This window comes from Brachyhypopomus gauderio, chromosome 2, assembly GCF_052324685.1.
Source record: "Brachyhypopomus gauderio isolate BG-103 chromosome 2, BGAUD_0.2, whole genome shotgun sequence".
In the NCBI taxonomy this organism is placed as follows: Eukaryota; Metazoa; Chordata; class Actinopteri; order Gymnotiformes; family Hypopomidae; genus Brachyhypopomus; species Brachyhypopomus gauderio.
In genome coordinates, this window is record NC_135212.1 from 14808410 (window position 1) to 14825909 (window position 17500).

At 45.6% G+C, this 17500-nt stretch overlaps 1 protein-coding gene across 2 annotated transcripts in view; it reads left to right on the forward strand.

Moving 5' to 3' along the window:
* ankrd50 (ankyrin repeat domain 50) overlaps positions 1-9683 on the forward strand; it is a 29574-nt gene extending 19891 nt beyond the window's left edge. For both annotated transcript variants that reach the window (XM_076988129.1, XM_076988138.1), the window contains exons 4-5: positions 3640-7193; positions 7607-9683. In XM_076988129.1, the coding sequence (XP_076844244.1) occupies positions 3640-7190 (3551 nt within the window). In that variant the 3' untranslated portion in view covers positions 7191-7193; positions 7607-9683. The remainder of the gene's footprint in view (positions 1-3639; positions 7194-7606) is intronic.
* The last annotated feature ends 7817 nt before the right edge of the window (positions 9684-17500 follow it).

A 17500-nucleotide genomic window follows, 5' to 3' on the forward strand; every position in this document is an offset into this window, starting at 1 on the left:
AAGCTTGCATCAGCAACATGAACAAAAAAACAAGCTAAATTGTAATGTTATACAAGGACAAAGGGTCTCTCTCTCTCTCTCTCTCTCTCTCTCTCTCTCTCTCTCTCTCTCTCTCTCTCATTTCTTTTTTCTCTGTGTTAGATATGAAATTTAAAACTCTGCAAACACAAAGGAAGTCTCTCTCTATCAGATGACAACAAGTTCCAACATGATTGCTGCCTGTTGACTGCAATGGCCTCTTTGTGTGAGATGATTAAAACACTCCTCTCTCCTCACTGTCCAGCTGCAGCCAAACACCTGAGTGTGTGAGCGCTAACGCCGGAGCCCTGCTGTAACCACGGGGCCCACGGCAGCACCTGTTGAGCACACTAAGAAACCTCTCTGGGCCTGGGCTGAAGTTCAAACGCGCTTTCATTCTGTACCTACAGTATCGAAGCACGCCCCCGTAACCACATTCATTTGTGTTTCCCAAAAATATGAAAATGTTTATTGTTGCAGGAGTTGGTCTCCTCTACTGCTGACTGAACGAACGAGACCCTGTTAGTACAGTGTGGATGTTGCCATCGTGGCTGTAGATGTTGCAGTGGTACAAATTTAGCAGCTCAGGTAGGTGTTTCTAATTTAAGACAGTTGGGTCTTTGGCAGTTCTGGGATTAGACGCTGACCACTGACCAAGGTCAGGGAGAAGGCTAACTTCATCTGTGCACATCAGCGTATGAGCTGTAACATTGCGTGTGACGTTTGCTTGTGCCCTAGCCCTGTGCCCTAGCCCTGTACCCTAGCCCTGTGCCCTAGCCCATCAGGTATTTTTCCATTTTCTGCATTAGTTTCCTTTCACGTTCTCAAGAATGTCACCACAATTCCAGATCAGACCCACCAGGCTTCCAGAAGCAGCAGCACATCTGCTAAACTTGCCAGCTCTGTGGACATCTCCTCTTGATCTGAGTTTTCCAGAGCTAGCGATGATTATCTTCTGTGGTGTGTAAGTTCAGTCAGGAGAAGAGAGGAGACAGAAGAGGAGAAGACAGGAGAGGAGAAGAGAACAGAGATGAAATAATGTTTTGTTTTCCACTCTGGATCGTGTGGCATGAGATGGCAAGATAAGGGGAACGTGCTGTTTGATATATTGATGCAGCCAATTGTGGCACTCTCACTGTGATGGAGTTACATACACACAAACCATACACATCCCATACACACACACACACACACACACACACACACTTCCTGTATGTAGGCTGTTTTCTGATTCACTACTCAGCGTGAAGGTTGAGGAGGTCTATGTAGGTCTATGTAGCGTACGGCTTCATATCCATTAGCCTCAGTCTCAGGTGTCTCAGGTGTGACCGAGCACCCATCCCTGTCCACCGTCACCACGGCAGCAACAGGTTAGGCTGATTACCTGGCTCCACCTGTCCACCGTCACCATGGCAGCAGAAGCGAAGAGAGTATTACTTGGTGTTACTTTAGCTGCGGTATTCTGGAGTAGTAAGTGTAGGTGTTAAACGAAGCATCTACCTTCAGGAAACCATTTACTCTAGTTATTTTATACAGGTACAGAACGTACATGCGCGGCATTCGTCAGCTGTAGTCTGTGTTTGAGGGTAAAAGTACACAGGAAAGGACTGACGGTGAGCCACTGAATGGCAATTATTGTTCCTCTGGAACGGTGGGAGTGTCCTGTGTCAAGGTGGGCGTGGCTTGTGTCAAGGTGGGCGTGTCAAATGTGAGTGTGCACCAAGCCCTCCCTTTACTTCATGATGTAATGTGGCACAGTGGGTGACTCAGATGGAAACTGTAGGTCAGAAGCCTTCTCTTCTCTGTAGGCCACAACCACTCTGCCCACTCCTGGCTTTAGTAAGGCTTTTTCCAAACCAACCCTTCTACTTATTCCTTTTTCTCGTGTCTTTGTTTTTTCTCTCCTTTGTCCTTACCTGGCTCTGAACCTCACAGTGTGCCTGGTGGTTTGACACAACCATTTGAAGGATGCTGGAATTTCATTCTCCATAGTGTTCATAAAGATATAAAATAAACGTTGCCATTTTTGTGTCCTCAGTGAGAAGAATGCTGTTTTTAAAGAAACGTAGCAACATTTCTATTTCACCCTGAAATGCATTTGAAGATATTTCCAATTGCTAGAAGGCCACTTGTTTATTCTCTGTTAAACTCCATGAACCTTATAACTAATGGTGGAACAAACATTCAGGCAAACTCCCTGAACAGACAGGGATGAGGTACAAACAAGCCTGCTGGAAGAGAGAGAAAAGATTCCTGGATTTCCTGGATGGTGTGGTTTGCAGCTGTGCGTGTGGTGGAGGGCCAGGTCAGTTGCACTGGGAATGAATGCAGTCTCATAGGGCGCATTGTGGAAACTACCCCTACAATGGTGAAAACACGTACTGGTAGATGCACTCTGGCAACAAGGAGCATGATGTGTCCATCTGAATTCAGATACATAATACGTTTATTAAAAAGAGAAATTAGGTTTAAAAAATGGATGGAGAATTTTAAGAGCAGTGTCATCTGCACGGTGGATTTCCCCGTGTACAGTAAACATCCACGACTGCTTTACCTGAACTCTGCACTCTTTGCAGGTGTGCCATTTTTACATCAAGGTCTGCAATATATTGTTTGACTTCCAAGTGTAACAAATACAGTTTAATGCCAGAATTACCCAGATCATTTCAAATGCTCATTTTATAATTTAGGTTAATAACATGAAATGGACCCATTCTGATTGGGGAATGGGGTTTTCTTACAGACACAAATGGGGAATTCAGGGACTGTTGTTTTTGGGTCCTTTTTTAAAAAAAAAGGAAGTTAAATTGACTAAAATTTCCCAGCGTGGAAAGAGAAATGTGAAGAGTATTGCAGGAGTGATCAGAGGAGGATTTTCCGCTCTGTGCTAGTGCATGGGAACCGTAAATAAATTTGTGGGAACAGTAAATAAATTGGTGCTTACATGCCTCTGAGGCCCTTCAGTCTCTCGATGTGCTGAGATGTGCACACATCAGGGGAAATACTCTCCCTTCAGCCGTGCCAGAGATAAAAGTGAGGAATTTGCGCTTATCTAGAAACAAACTGCTTTGGCGTGGAGGTTTCACTGGCACAAACACCTCTAACTAATGCTCCGCGCATGTCGTGAGCTTTAGAGTGGTATACGTATGGAGTGAATCTGAGGGCATCAGACATGAGAAACCTGTTTATATTTCCATGGGTCAGGTCCAGGAACCGTTATGGTTATTTAGTTGTTTACTTTATATAACCAGCAAAGACATTCCAGTCTTTGTTGCTATAGAAATGGACCTTTCATCCTTTGTGGGTAACTGGAACATTGTTTTTGTAGTGTGCAGGAGCGTGGCACCTGCCCGAGTGGCTCCACTGGTCCTGCGTAAGCGGCTAGTGCATCTGTCTTCTGCTGCCCTAAAGTGTTCTGCTTTTGAGAACATCTGGAGCAGTTGTACACCAAATTATTTTAAAGATGATTTGGTCTTTATTACCTTATTGCGTTGTTATTGTTCACACATATGATTACGTACTCAAACATGTGGTACTTTGTGGGATGTGGGATTTTTAGAGCTAATCTACTGTTTTACAAACGACAGCCCAAATTAATGGCATTGTTTCCTGTTCTTACAGGCTTTCGCAAAATCAGTCTGGATGATCTTCGCAAAGCATACATCGTTAAAGATGTTCAGCAGTACATCCTTCACAGGCTGGACCAGGAGGAGGCACTACGGCAACACCTCACCAAGGAGACGGCCGAGATGCTGAACCAGCTACACATCAAGAGCAGCGGCTGCTTCCTATACTTGGAACGCGTCCTTGATGGGGTGGTGGAGAACTTCATCATGCTCCGTGAGATCCGGGACATCCCCGGGACTTTAAATGGACTCTACCTGTGGCTGTGTCAGAGACTGTTTGTCAGGAAGCAGTTTGCAAAAGTGCAGCCCATCCTTAACGTCATTCTGGCAGCCTGTAGACCTCTGACAGTGAAGGAGTTGTACCATGCTGTCTGGACTAAGAACATGACCCTGACCTTAGAGGAGTTTCAGAAGAAGATGGACATCCTCTCAAAGTTACTGGTTGATGGACTTGGAGGTACTAAGATCCTTTTTCACTACAGTTTTGCTGAATGGCTTCTGGATGTTAAGCATTGCACTCAGAAATACCTCTGCAACGCTGCTGAGGGTCACCGCATGATGGCCATGAGCTACACCTGTAGAGCCAAGCAGCTCAAACCTCTGGAGGTGCAGGAGTTTGCCCTTCACTTGGTCAACTCCAACCTTCAGATCGAACCCTTTAACCTGGCTCTGTGGATGGTGTGGAATGGCACACCTGCAAAAGACTCTCTTTCCACATCAATCCCAAAAGAGCAGGAAGTCTTACAGCTGCTAGTCAAAGCAGGGGCTCACATCAACAATGAGGATGACCACGCTTCATGCATCGTACAGCAGGCCCTGGAGCGAGAGGACTCTATCCGCACCCTGCTTGACAATGGGGCTTCTGTCAACCAGAGCGACTCCAACGGACGAACCCTGCTGGCCAATGCTGCGTACAGTGGCAATCTGGACGTAGTGAACCTGCTCATCTCCAGAGGAGCCAACATGGAGCTGGAAGACAGCCATGGACAGACCCCCCTCACACTTGCTGCCAGGCAGGGCCACACCAAGGTTGTCAACTGCCTGATTGGCTGCGACGCTAACATCAACCACACGGATCACGACGGATGGACGGCGCTCAGATCTGCAGCTTGGGGCGGCCACTCTGAGGTCGTCTCGGCACTCCTTTACGCAGGGGCAAAGGTCGACTGCGCAGATGCAGACAGCAGGACTGCTCTTCGAGCGGCAGCATGGGGAGGTCACGAGGACATAGTCCTTAACCTCCTCCAGCATGGAGCAGAGGTCAACAAGGCAGACAATGAAGGGAGAACTGCTCTTATTGCCGCTGCCTACATGGGCCACAGAGAGATAGTCGAGCACCTGCTGGATCACGGAGCCGAGGTCAACCACGAGGACGTGGATGGACGCACAGCTCTGTCTGTCGCAGCTCTGTGTGTGCCCGCGAGTAAAGGTCACGCGTCGGTGGTCAGCCTCCTCATCGACCGCGGAGCGGAAGTGGATCACTGCGACAAGGACTGCATGACTCCTCTTCTGGTTGCTGCCTATGAAGGACATGTAGATGTTGTGGACCTCCTTCTGGAAGGAGGAGCAGATGTTGACCACACGGACAATAACGGACGAACTCCCCTGCTGGCTGCTGCTTCCATGGGACATGCTTCTGTGGTCAATACATTGCTTTTCTGGGGTGCTGCCGTGGACAGTATTGATAGTGAAGGAAGAACAGTGCTCAGCATTGCATCCGCCCAGGGCAACGTAGAGGTGGTGCGAACTCTGCTGGACAGAGGCCTCGATGAGAACCACCGAGACGATGCAGGCTGGACTCCTTTACATATGGCTGCGTTTGAAGGACATCGGCAGGTCTGTGATGCTCTCATTGAGCAAGGCGCTCGGTGCTCTGAGGTGGATAACGATGGCCGTATACCATTGATTTTGGCTGCACAAGAGGGTCATTACGATTGCGTACATATTCTCCTTGAGAATAAGTCTTGCATTGATCAGAGAGGGTATGATGGGAGAAACTCTCTTAGGGTGGCAGCCCTGGAAGGGCACAGAGACATCGTTGAGCTTTTGCTGAGCCACGGAGCTGACGTAGACTACAAAGATGCAGACGGTCGGCCAACCTTGTACATACTGGCTCTTGAGAATCAGCTTGCTATGGCAGAGTATTTCTTGGAGAACGGCGCCAACGTGGAGGCGAGCGATACTGAGGGCAGAACGGCCCTCCACGTGTCGTGTTGGCAAGGTCACGTGGAAATGATGAGATTGCTGATCAGCTACCATGCGGATGTCAACTCTTGTGACAACGAGAAGCGGTCTGCTCTTCAGTCTGCTGCGTGGCAAGGTCACACCAAAGTCGTCCAGTTTTTAATTGACAACGGTACTCATGTTGACCACACGTGCAACCAGGGTGCCACAGCGCTGGGCATTGCAGCACAGGAGGGACACATGGACGTGGTCCGGATTCTTCTAGAACACGGTGCAGATCCGAACCACGCAGATCAGTTTGGCCGCACTGCCATGAGGGTGGCAGCTAAAGGAGGGCACTCGATTATCATCAAACTCCTGGAGAAATATGGGGCCACAAGTCTCAACGGCTGCAATCCCTCACCTGTTCATACCATGGAGCAAAAGACACCACTGGCCGTCACAGGAAAGGTGCAGTCGCTCACGATCAAGTCCAGCAGTTCTGGCAGTACTGGAGCTGGAGACGTTCAGTCAGCAGGCCGAGGCTTGTCGAACGGACCGGTTCATGCTTTCAGTTCCCCTTCAGAATCCCCAGACTCCACTGTGGACAGACAGAAATCCTCCCTCTCCAACAACTCCCTCAAAAGCTCAAAGAACTCATCACTGAGGACCACTTCGTCAACGTCGACAGCCCAGACGGTGCCTATAGACAGTTTCCATGGACTTAGCTTCACAGAACAGATTCAGCAGCATTCTCTCCCTCGCAGTCGCAGTAGGCAGTCTGTAGTTTCCCCAACATCAACAACCAAGTCGACTGGCCCACTGCCTGGGTCTCCTGTCAGTGAGCTTGACTGGAGTCAAATGAAACCAGGTCTGAAGTCCACCAAAGGAGGAAAGAGTGGGAATGGGTCAAACAGTTGCTCGAGAAAGGAGGGTGCAGGAGACAAGAAGAAATCAAAGAACAGCAGTGCTCCTCCACAGGGGCAGGTCCTGGAATATGAGATGACTCAGTTTGATAAAAGGATCGCTCTCAACAAGCCAGTATCCAATATTGCAGTGAAGGATCCTCACTGCAAGGTAGTGTTGGGGGGCTCCAGCCCTCTGGACTCCTGCCAGCCCCAAGAGCCATTTCACATCCAACAGCAAAGTTGTGCCGAGAAAAAGAGGAACGGGATCATGACCAACCCCAACTACCACCTGCAGGGCAACCAGGTGTTTTTAGGGAGGGTCTCTGTCTCCAGATCCACGCACAACAGGGCTCACCAGGATGTTCTCGACAGCTTCCCTATAGGGGAGACTGAATTAACCCTTAAACAAGCTCTGAAGCTGCAGATTGAAGGATCAGATCCTGGATTTAACTACAAAAAAGAGACGCCATTATAACCGGTAAGTGGATGAAAGAACTTGACTGAAATCCTGTTTTATTTATGACTACTTGAATGTAAGTTGACATGGGGACTTGATGTACAGCTACATGTAGATTTGTGATCAGTGTCCACACTGTGATTTGAGATTATAGTGCAGCTCTGAAATATGTTAAGGTCTGTACATAAAGCTGTAATTTTGCTCTTTAGGTTTGGTGTTCTGACATCATTTGGCTCTAAGCCATGGTAAATGTTACACTTAGTGGCTATTTGGTCTTTAGTTTCATAAATGTTCTATTACCGTAGTCTATTATGCTGTCATTAAACTGACTGTAATAGAATTATTCATGTATTTCTGGTAAAAACGCAGACATCAGGCCAGGAAAACATTTTCCAACCAAATACTAACCCAAATCATTTTGTTGGTTGTTTTAGGCATCTTGAACTGAATCCATCATCCACACTTAATGGAGAATGTGCCAAAGCAACTGTTTTCATCTGCAGGGCAGAACTGGAGTTGTGCATAAAGCCTTTCAGAGCAGGAGTGCTTGATCTAGGATCAAATACAAATACAGGTGAATGAAGACAAACACAACATGAGTACAGTTAAACCTCTATGCAGGAAATGGTTTTAGATTAAGTCCTGCAGTCTGAGCATGATGCATATACCACAGACGCTGTCGCACCACCACCCTCAGTGGGACACTCCTCCATCTTCAGACAAAATAACAAACAAGAGGGTGAACAGAGTGACATCCCAAGGAAAGAGTGAGAGTGAGAGCCCAAGGAAAGAGTGTTGATGGCAGCAGACGGCCAACCCGAGCTGAGTTTAATGTGCCTACCGATAAAGCCTCTACTCCCTCACTCCCTCCATTTGAATTAATGTACTGATATTTTATATTTAATGCACTTTTATTTTGAAAAGAGAAAGAAATGCAAATCACTTTGTTAATTTTTTTTTGTTTCTCTCTCTCTCTCTCTCTCTCTCTCTCTCTCTCTCTCTCTGGAGCTTGTTTTTATTTTAATCATAGTAACTGTTCAGCAGAAATATGCATTTCATGTTTCTGGTGGATTTTGGCGCTTGTGGTTATTTTTCTACCTAAGTGAAATGTCTAAAAAGAACAGCAGCATACCCGTCAAGGTCAAGAAATACGTTATCAGTTATCTCTGGGGGGAAAATCTGCAGAAATTCTGTAGCAAGAAGATCTAACAGTACAAATAACACCCAGGATCAGTACGCGTATCCTCACCTTAGTCCTCTTCAGTGTAATCAACCGTATTTATTGTGGAGAAAGATGTTGAGTTATGCTTCACGCTCTACCATGGTGCAGTGAACAGTTTTTGCCTGCAATTACAATTTTTCACTTTTCTTGCCTACATCTTATGACAGTCTTACTTTAACTTTATATCATGTGTTATTGGGCCCTGTGTGAGGAAGGGCTACTTTCACCACATTTTTATTTAGTCCCTGTGGGACCCTTTTTTTAAGTTTTGCTGGGTTCTTTGTGTGTGTGTGTGCGTGTGTGTGCGCGTGTGTGCATGTTGTTTTCAATATACATTTATTGTTGTATTGAATTATTTACAAAGTATTTAAACATCTGATGGTGTAGCATTAGGAGTTTGGTGCTAAAGGCAGATAAGTTCTCAGTGACCATGTACCCAAAATGTGCATCACTAACGCAACGCTGTACTGACTGAGTCATTTTATAAAGATGGAGATGAGGTCTGGTCTTGATTTGAATTACAGGGAGTTTCCTGTCCAGTCCAGGATTCATCTGTGTCCCAAACCCCAGCCCTGTGTGTCTGTGTCCCACTGTCTGAGGCTCACACCTCTGCCTGTGCATTTGCATATAGCATTAAAGACTGAACTGACATGGTGAGGTCAAAGTCCTCCACCTATAACCTCTTACTGTACACATCAGTACGCATATTTTTGTTTCAGGGCAAAGTCTAAAATGTATACGTGTCATGCCAAAGTTGAAACCCTCAGCAAGGGTAGAAAGGACCCCCATCAGGACGGTGGGGGTGGGGTTGTCATGGAAGGCTGTCGTGGGATTGGAGACATCTGGTCCTGCTAGGAGAAGAGAGGATGTAGTCATCTGGGTGGTGCTGATGGCAGGAAGCTCCAAATGGTAAAAGCAATGAGAGAAAATGAGAGAAAACTGGGGAAAAACAGACTGCACAAATCAAACGGACCTTGCACAACTACTGCAAACCTTGGTTGTGAAAGGCCGAGTGAGTGAGACTGGGGGCAGGACGACTTTGCTAATGACTTCTGGACAGTATTCAGAAATGCCGAGCCATCTGTTGAGAGGTTCTCCACCATGCCTGTCCTGTGGCTGGAGGATCTCACCCTTGGGGGCTTCAAGGACAGAGAGAGGTTTGACTGTAGATAGCTCACCATGTACATTTAAACCTCGCATTTTGATTTTTTTGTCATGTATTATATTAAGCAGTTTTCCCCCAACGTATAATAAAGTGCTTAATAAACATATTTGCTTTACTGCTGAAACCGTTAATTCTCCTTTGTGATTTGTTTCCTCTGTAATGTCTGTGCGGCCTTACACACAGGCTGTCTGAGCGTGTTGCACCCGGAGGCCTTTGTGCTGTTTGTTTTGGTTCTCGCACACCCGAGGTCCTGAAGAGCTTGGTGAGGAGCCCATGAGCAACAGGACATCTTCGCTGAAGGGGACGGCGTGTGGTGCCTCACGTGCCTCACGAGCTTCTCCTCACCACCGAATTCATTCAAGAGTACCACAAATTCTTTGTGTGTTGTGTGGAGTGTTGCAGCAAAAGAAGCAAAACTGTGACGTGTCGGAACAGAACAGAAATGTGTTGAAAGATCATGGAAGAGATGAGATTGATAAACCTGCAGACAGGAGCCTCTTCACACGAGGAGATGTGCTCAGGCGATTGAGGACAAACGGCTTCTCACAGAGTGTAGCAGTCTCTCTCTGCAGTCAGAACCTTAATGGTTGCCAGAAACACACACAAAACACACTTCAGCGTTGAAAAGCAACTGTAGATATCTAGATATCTCCTATGACTACATACACAAAACTCTTTCTCTCTCTCTCTCTCTCTCTTTCTTTCTGAGTGTGTGTTTGTGTGTGTGTGAGAACACCTCCCCTAACTCCCTGTGCTTGCCAAGCGATTGTTCAGTTGGATGAGCCAAACAGGGACACAACATACACACACCCCTGTGCACCTGGTAGCCACTGACCCACATACACATTTTGTGTCAGTGTGTCTATGCATGCTTCTAACAGCCCAGTTTAGTTCTGCTGTCTTCATCCCCCCCCCCCCCTCCCCCCCCAGTTACAGGAGATCTTAAAAATGACGTTTGGATTCCAGAGAGAGTTTGGAAAATGCAGCAGAGATTCCATGGCAGTAAATTTCATAGAGGAAAAAAAAATTGGAGGGGGGGGGGGGTTGTGATCTGGTATGCTTGTGTGTGTGCAGGAAGGTTAGGGTTGAGTGCTCCATCAGAAAGGTCAGGGTTGAGTGCCCCATCAGAACGGTCAGGGTTGAGTGCCCCATCAGAAAGGTCAGGGTTGAGTGCCCCATCAGAAAGGTCAGGGTTGAGTGCCCCATCAGAATGGTCAGGGTTGAGTGCCCCATCAGAAAGGTCAGGGTTGAGTGCCCCATCAGAAAGGTCAGGGTTGAGTGCCCCATCAGAATGGTCAGGGTTGAGTGCCCCATCAGAAATGTCAGGGTTGAGTGCCCCATCAGGAAGGTCAGGGTTGAGTGCCCCATCAGAAAGGTCAGGATTGAGTGCTCCATCAGAAAGGTTAGGGGTGAGTGCCCCATCAAAAAAGGTCAGGGTTGAGTGCCCCATCAGAAAGGTCAGGATTGAGTGCTCCATCAGAAAGGTTAGGGGTGAGTGCCCCATCAAAAAAGGTCAGGGTTGAGTGCCCCATCAGAACGGTTAGGGTTGAGTGCCCCATCAGAAAGGTTAGGGTTGAGTGCTCCATCAGAACGGTCAGGATGAGTGCCCCATCAGAACGGTCAGGGTTGAGTGCCCCATCAGAAAGGTCAGGTGCTCCATCAGAAAGGTTAGGGGTGAGTGCCCCATCAAAAAAGGTCAGGGTTCAGTGCCCCATCAAAAAAGGTCAGGGTTCAGTGCCCCATCAGAAAGGTCAGGGTTGAGTGCTCCATCAGAAAGGTCAGGATTGAGTGCTCCAGTCTGATGAAACCGTGACCGGTCTACAGGGATGCAGAATTTGATATGAACATTAAATCTCAAAGTGCGCTCATCTCTCTACTTCTGTTAAATCTCAAAGTGCGCTCATCTCTCTACTTCTGTTAAATCTCAAAGTGCGCTCATCTCTCTACTTCTGTTAAATCTCAAAGTGCGCTCATCTCTCTACTTCTGTTAAATCTCAGTAAAGTGTGTTCCTCACTTCTGCTTAGCCTGTGGAAGGATAAACACATTCCAGATCCCTCTAGAGAATGTAGTGTAAGGCTCCAGGAGTACATGTGTCCCAGTACACAGCTCAGTGAGAAGATCTGAACCATGACCCTCCCTGGGCCCTGTCCCCCCACCCCACACACTGTCCCAGTTACCCCGAGCCCTGTTCCAATTCCAGTTACCCAGACCCTGTCCCTGTTACCCCAGGCTGTGTCCCTGTTCCTCTTCTCGCCTCAAACTCACACATGGCTGTGTTTACGTGTCCTTCCCTTAGCCAGCGTGTCTGCGTGACTCTCCCACACTCAGTGGTGGTGCTACTGTATCAGGCTCGTGGTGGGCAGAGGAGTTCGAGTTGCTCTAGAACAAACTCTTCCTAAAATCTTCGTACTGACGACTTGGCAGTCAGCTATAACAAGATGGCTGTGACTCATAATTATGGTGTGGGTGTGCATGCACATGTAAATGTTTAATGTGTGTGCACTCTAGATTTCTCTGAGCTTTTCACTGAGCTTCAGGTAGAGGTTGTTGCAGTTTTGTTTATCATCTTTTCCCACGTTTCACCTGCTTTGTAACAGTGATGCGTTTGTACAGGAGGGTCCGACTCTTCACGGGACCCTGTTGTACTGGTGGGACCCTATTGTACTGGACCCTGTTGTACTGGTGGGACCCTGTTGGACTGGCTCCACACAGCCCACATTCGACTTCACAGATTGCCACGGGGACTTGACACTGGGGACACTGTTAATGTAACTCGGCTTGAAGATTACAGTTTGGTTTTCATTAACACCCCTTGCCACACACACACACACACACCCCTCCCTCTCATAGTCACTTGCTCTGTTTAACAGCAGCTCTCGATACACAGTCATACAATACGGCAATTATGTGGAGGCCAGGTGTCTTGGAGGGTGTGTGTGTTAATGTCATAATACACAGAGTAGGAGTGAACCGTGTATATGTGTGATATACGTGCGTGCGTGCGTGTGTGTGTGTGTGTGTTTGAATATGCTCTACTTTTTAAACACTAATATGTTTGCAGAGAAAGCTCAGCCAAGCACTATAAGCAGCATTCAGCATTTAACTCCACTCAGCAGGACACGCACACACACACACACATTTTTGTTTCAAATAGCAGGCAGCTGGTTCTGATCATACTCATCTCTTGCTCTCTCCCTTTCTCAATCTCTCTCTCCTTTTTTCTTTCTCTCTCTCTCCCTCTCTTTCTCTCTCTCTTCCTCTCTTTCTCTCTCTCTCTCTCTCTCTCTCGTCTTTCTCTGGAACTCGTGCTTCTCTCTGTGTGCATGGGAATAGTGTGTAGGTTGTTCTTAATAAACAGCTGCATAGCTGTCTGTGTGTATGTGAAAGAGAGTGTTATCATGGGAGCAGATGGAATGCCAAGACTTGAGTGTGTGTGTGTGCGCGTGTGTGTGTGCGCGTGCGCATACTCGCTTGAGTTTGCAGTAGTTCAGCTAAGGACAGACCTCTGTTCCTCTGGTTGCTGTGTCGACCCAACAGAGATGACACGGCTGTAAGGGGCGGGGCTTCCTGCTGGGCTGCCACCACAGCTCTTCAGTTACACCGGTGCATTTCACACAGAGCCCAACTTTATAGACCAGATGTGTTCATTTAAACTGTAACTTTGGCCTAGGACAACAGTATGCAGTTCAGATAGAGCTACACTTCATAGATCAAATTTGTCTGTCACTTGGGAATGTGCAAATTCTGGGTGTTTATTAGCATCTCCTGCAGTGTTCAACAGTAAATCAGCTCTGTGCCATTCAAACAGATCTCTTCATAAACGCTCATCTAATATTTGAATATATGAAATTGAACTTTTAAAACTTCACTCACCTTTGGACTACATTACATTCCCAACGTGCAAATAAATAATACGAAAATGCTGTTAATAAATATTGACTTTGCAGTAAACCCCACCCCCAGTGAAAACCTGAAGTGTTAATTTGTTAAGAACAAAAATTAGCATGCTGCATTAATGCCATGAACTCCTTCACCATGGTGACAGTGTTAACCATGGTAACAGTTAGTCCTGACTTGCCTGTTTTCTTTTATGTATTTTCTGCATCTCTTTGACTGGAACAAAAGTGGGTGTGGCATAGCAATCCCTAGAAAATAATGCATATAATAAATAATAATTCATATTCACAAACTTCACTAAATGGCGCATAGTGAATCTGTCAAAAATATATTGCATGTATCACTTGTCTGAGCAGTTTGGTCAAACTGCATTACTGCAGACCAAACCATTCACACCTCTGTTACCCCAGTGACCCCAATGACCCCAGTGACCCCAACACTGAAAGGCCATTCACTTCACTAAGACCATGACTTGAAAACCAAATATGTTTATGCAAATACACACTCGCACACACCCATATGTGTCTAAGACACACACAATCATACACATTCACATTTTCTCACACTGGCAGACACACACATACACACACACGTGCACGCACCTAACATAGCAGGTTTCCTCATCATACATTATAAACTCATTATTCACTTAGAGGATAACCGGTCATTACTCATAGCTACTCACACCCTCCTAATGAACAACAGAATGAAGCATGACCCCATACAGAGATGGATGGATGGATTCAGGCCTTTAAACATTTAATACAGACAAACTCACTAAATACAGTTTTCAAATCATCATTTCCTTTACCAAAAAAATAAGTTATCCAACTAACCAGCACTGTATGGAAATGAATTGCGATTAGTTACTCAATCGACCAATTAAGCTATGTAGTAATAACTGGGATCCACTAGCCGAGACAGATGCAGACTGGACCACAACCCTACGGAGTCTCTTCTTCATTTAAATGGGACCTTCCCAGAAACATGAAGCAGGTTCAAAGATTTCAAGAAATAAAATAAATTCTAGAAGGTTCTTGATAGGTTACTGTAGGTTACTGAAATACACCGGTCTAGAAATATAAAAAAGATTATCATTAAGGAGCATGTGGTCCTTAATGGTCCTTACACAGTGAGAGCCATTATCTTCAAACTGAGGTGAATCTTCTCACAGGAAGTATCTGGGCTTCCAAAGTTCCTTCAGGATCGCACTTATGACTCCTACAGGATGTGATGAAAATAAAGACTTCACAGTCATCTTGCCTCTGATAAGGTAAGCATTCATGACTCCGTCCTTAGAAACAGCATGGGCAAAAATGGCGTCCATTAAGAAGCCATCGCCAAGCATGTGGAATGTTGCTTAAATCCCCAAACACCTTGACAACCAACATACCACAGTAAGAACGTCATAGCAACCGTCAGATGTGATGGTGTTGTGATAGTGTGAGGTCTTTCACTTGTACTTAATAACCTCAAACGTAATTACCAAAGCCTGAATCCTGCTCTAGCAGCCAATCCTGCAGGAGAAAGTCCTGTCATCACTTCTCAAGATCATGGCCCAGTTAGTTGTGTCTAGAGTTCTGATTTGACCCCATCGAGTGCTGTGGCACTACCTTAAATGTAATAATAATAATAATCCCTACCTTAAAGCTGTAATAAAGATATTCTGCAGTGAATGATGTGCCAAAATCCCTCCGCAGTGACATAAAAGACATCCAGTTGATGTCCAGTTTTGTTGTTATAGTCATTGCAACTAAAGGTGGTGTCAGGTTGTACTTACAGGTATCATACAGACCAGTAGGTGGCAGCAATACCAGGAGCGGATAAAGCAAGCTTACATCAAAGAAGAAAAAGTGGGTGTGTTGAATAATACATGGCATGGCACACGGCACAACACTGAACAAGAGCCTAAATGGGCCAGTTATAAGATCAGTATGAAATACAGAACAAAATGAAATACACACTGGCTGGAAGAGGCAGCAATGCCAGATACAACATCCACACATCCAGTCCAGATGTTTAAATGTACTTCATCTCTGAACTTCATCTCTGGTTTTCCCTTCAACCAAGCTTAGACCTCAAGGGGAGATTCATTCATCTGCACTGTTTGAATATTCGGACAGAAGCAAATAGGAAACAGCTGCAAATTAAATATCATAGTTTGACTAATCCAAGTAATGGAAGAATTCTATCTAGTCCCTGATCAGCATTACCATAGTAACAGATTCACCAAGGCTACTTAGAAAATATGCAAAGGTGGCCAGTTGCGTTTTGTTAAACTGCTGACAAAACTACTATTCCTAAAATTTTACACCATACATTTTACACCGTACACTCCTGTCAATTGTCATTCATCCAATCAAGTGATATCTTTAAGGAAAATTACTTTAGCACATAAAATCATTTGTCAATATGAGCTACATTTGTAATGTTTTAAGCTACAATTGTATATCAGTAATTTGCATTTATAATAACCTACATCATGAAACATTTTAAGCACTAATGTGATTGTCATAAAAATCCCTTGAATGTACACGTGGCCACAGTGTTTCCACCAGCCTATGACAGCACAGCAGAGACAATGGTCACATCAAGCATAAGTTCACACATGTCCCTCGACAGACAGCAAACCAGCAGTTTCTATTTAGAAACAATACAAATGTTCATATTTTTACTATACTGCATAATCTAGGGCAGTCATCAAAACAGAACATAGCTAAGACAGACTTGTGCCCGGCACCATTAGTCCAAACCTTGACTTGGTCTAGACTTAACTTTAGCTTTTTTTGTTTGTTTTGCTATATATAAAAAGTCTTCTGAATAAAAGCAGTTTATGATTAAAACAAAAACAATGTCACTGCTCCCGAGTTGTTAACCGATATCAAGACTCATTCCGTTTCATACAGGTATGCAGTGAAATGAAAGACTGCTTCTCAAGGACCATGGTGCAACTCCAAAGAACATAAGTGTGCACAATAAATATGAAATACAGGACCAGTAATGAACACTGACCTATATGAGAACATACGGCAACACTAACCAGTGCATATCATAGAGTGGGTGGAAGTGCCACGGACATACTGTGACATTTAACAGACACACTGAGGTAACAGCTTGAAGTGATGTCACAGGCAGGAGTTGAACTGTAGTTGGTGATGTCACAGGCAGGAGTTGACCTGTAGTTGGTGATGTCACAGGCAGGAGTTGACTTGTTGTTGGTGATGTCACAGGCAGGAGTTGACCTGTAGTTGATGATGTCACAGGCAGGAGTTGACCTGTAGTTGGTGATGTCACAGGCAGGAGTTGATGTTGCTGTTCTCAGGGCCACATTGTTACCTGCTCTGAAGGCTGCTGCTGGTCAGGAGCGATTGATGATTGGTCCTTCACCTCTTTCAGAACTGGCCTGGATGTTTTATCAATGGTCCATATGTTGGGGTTAGCACAACAGAGATATAGTCTATGGGACTCACGCCTGGGTCAGCAAGCGTCATGGATTGGGTCCAACTTCTCTCATCACACTGTGAAAAGGGCTTTAAGCACCAGCAGCACAATTCCCAGCGCACCTGGACGACATCGTGTTTCATCACAGAGGATCAAGCAGTGGAAATTCCCTCCGAATTCCAGAGGACTTTAGTGAGAACGACAAGCTTGGCCATCTCCCAAAAACATCTAACATATGAGAGTTTGGGCATCTGGGCATGTGTTATTAAGTAAAGTATTGTAACAAACTGGTTCTTAAAGCAAAAATCAATGTTATTGTATTTTTGCTTCCATATTAGACAATAAAAGCTCTTTGGTCTTGTTTTGCCTTCACATGCTACTGACTCTAGTGTTCATTTGTTGAACTCAGTGCCATTGTCCTTTGTTCACTGGAGCAAGACGGCTGAGCTATTTATAGCCACATCATTCACATGCAACTGTGGCCCTAAACTCTGCCCACTACATTATACATGCTTACATACATACACACACTCTCATCTGCTTCCTCACAACACATGGACACACACACACACACACACACACACACACACACACACATACAT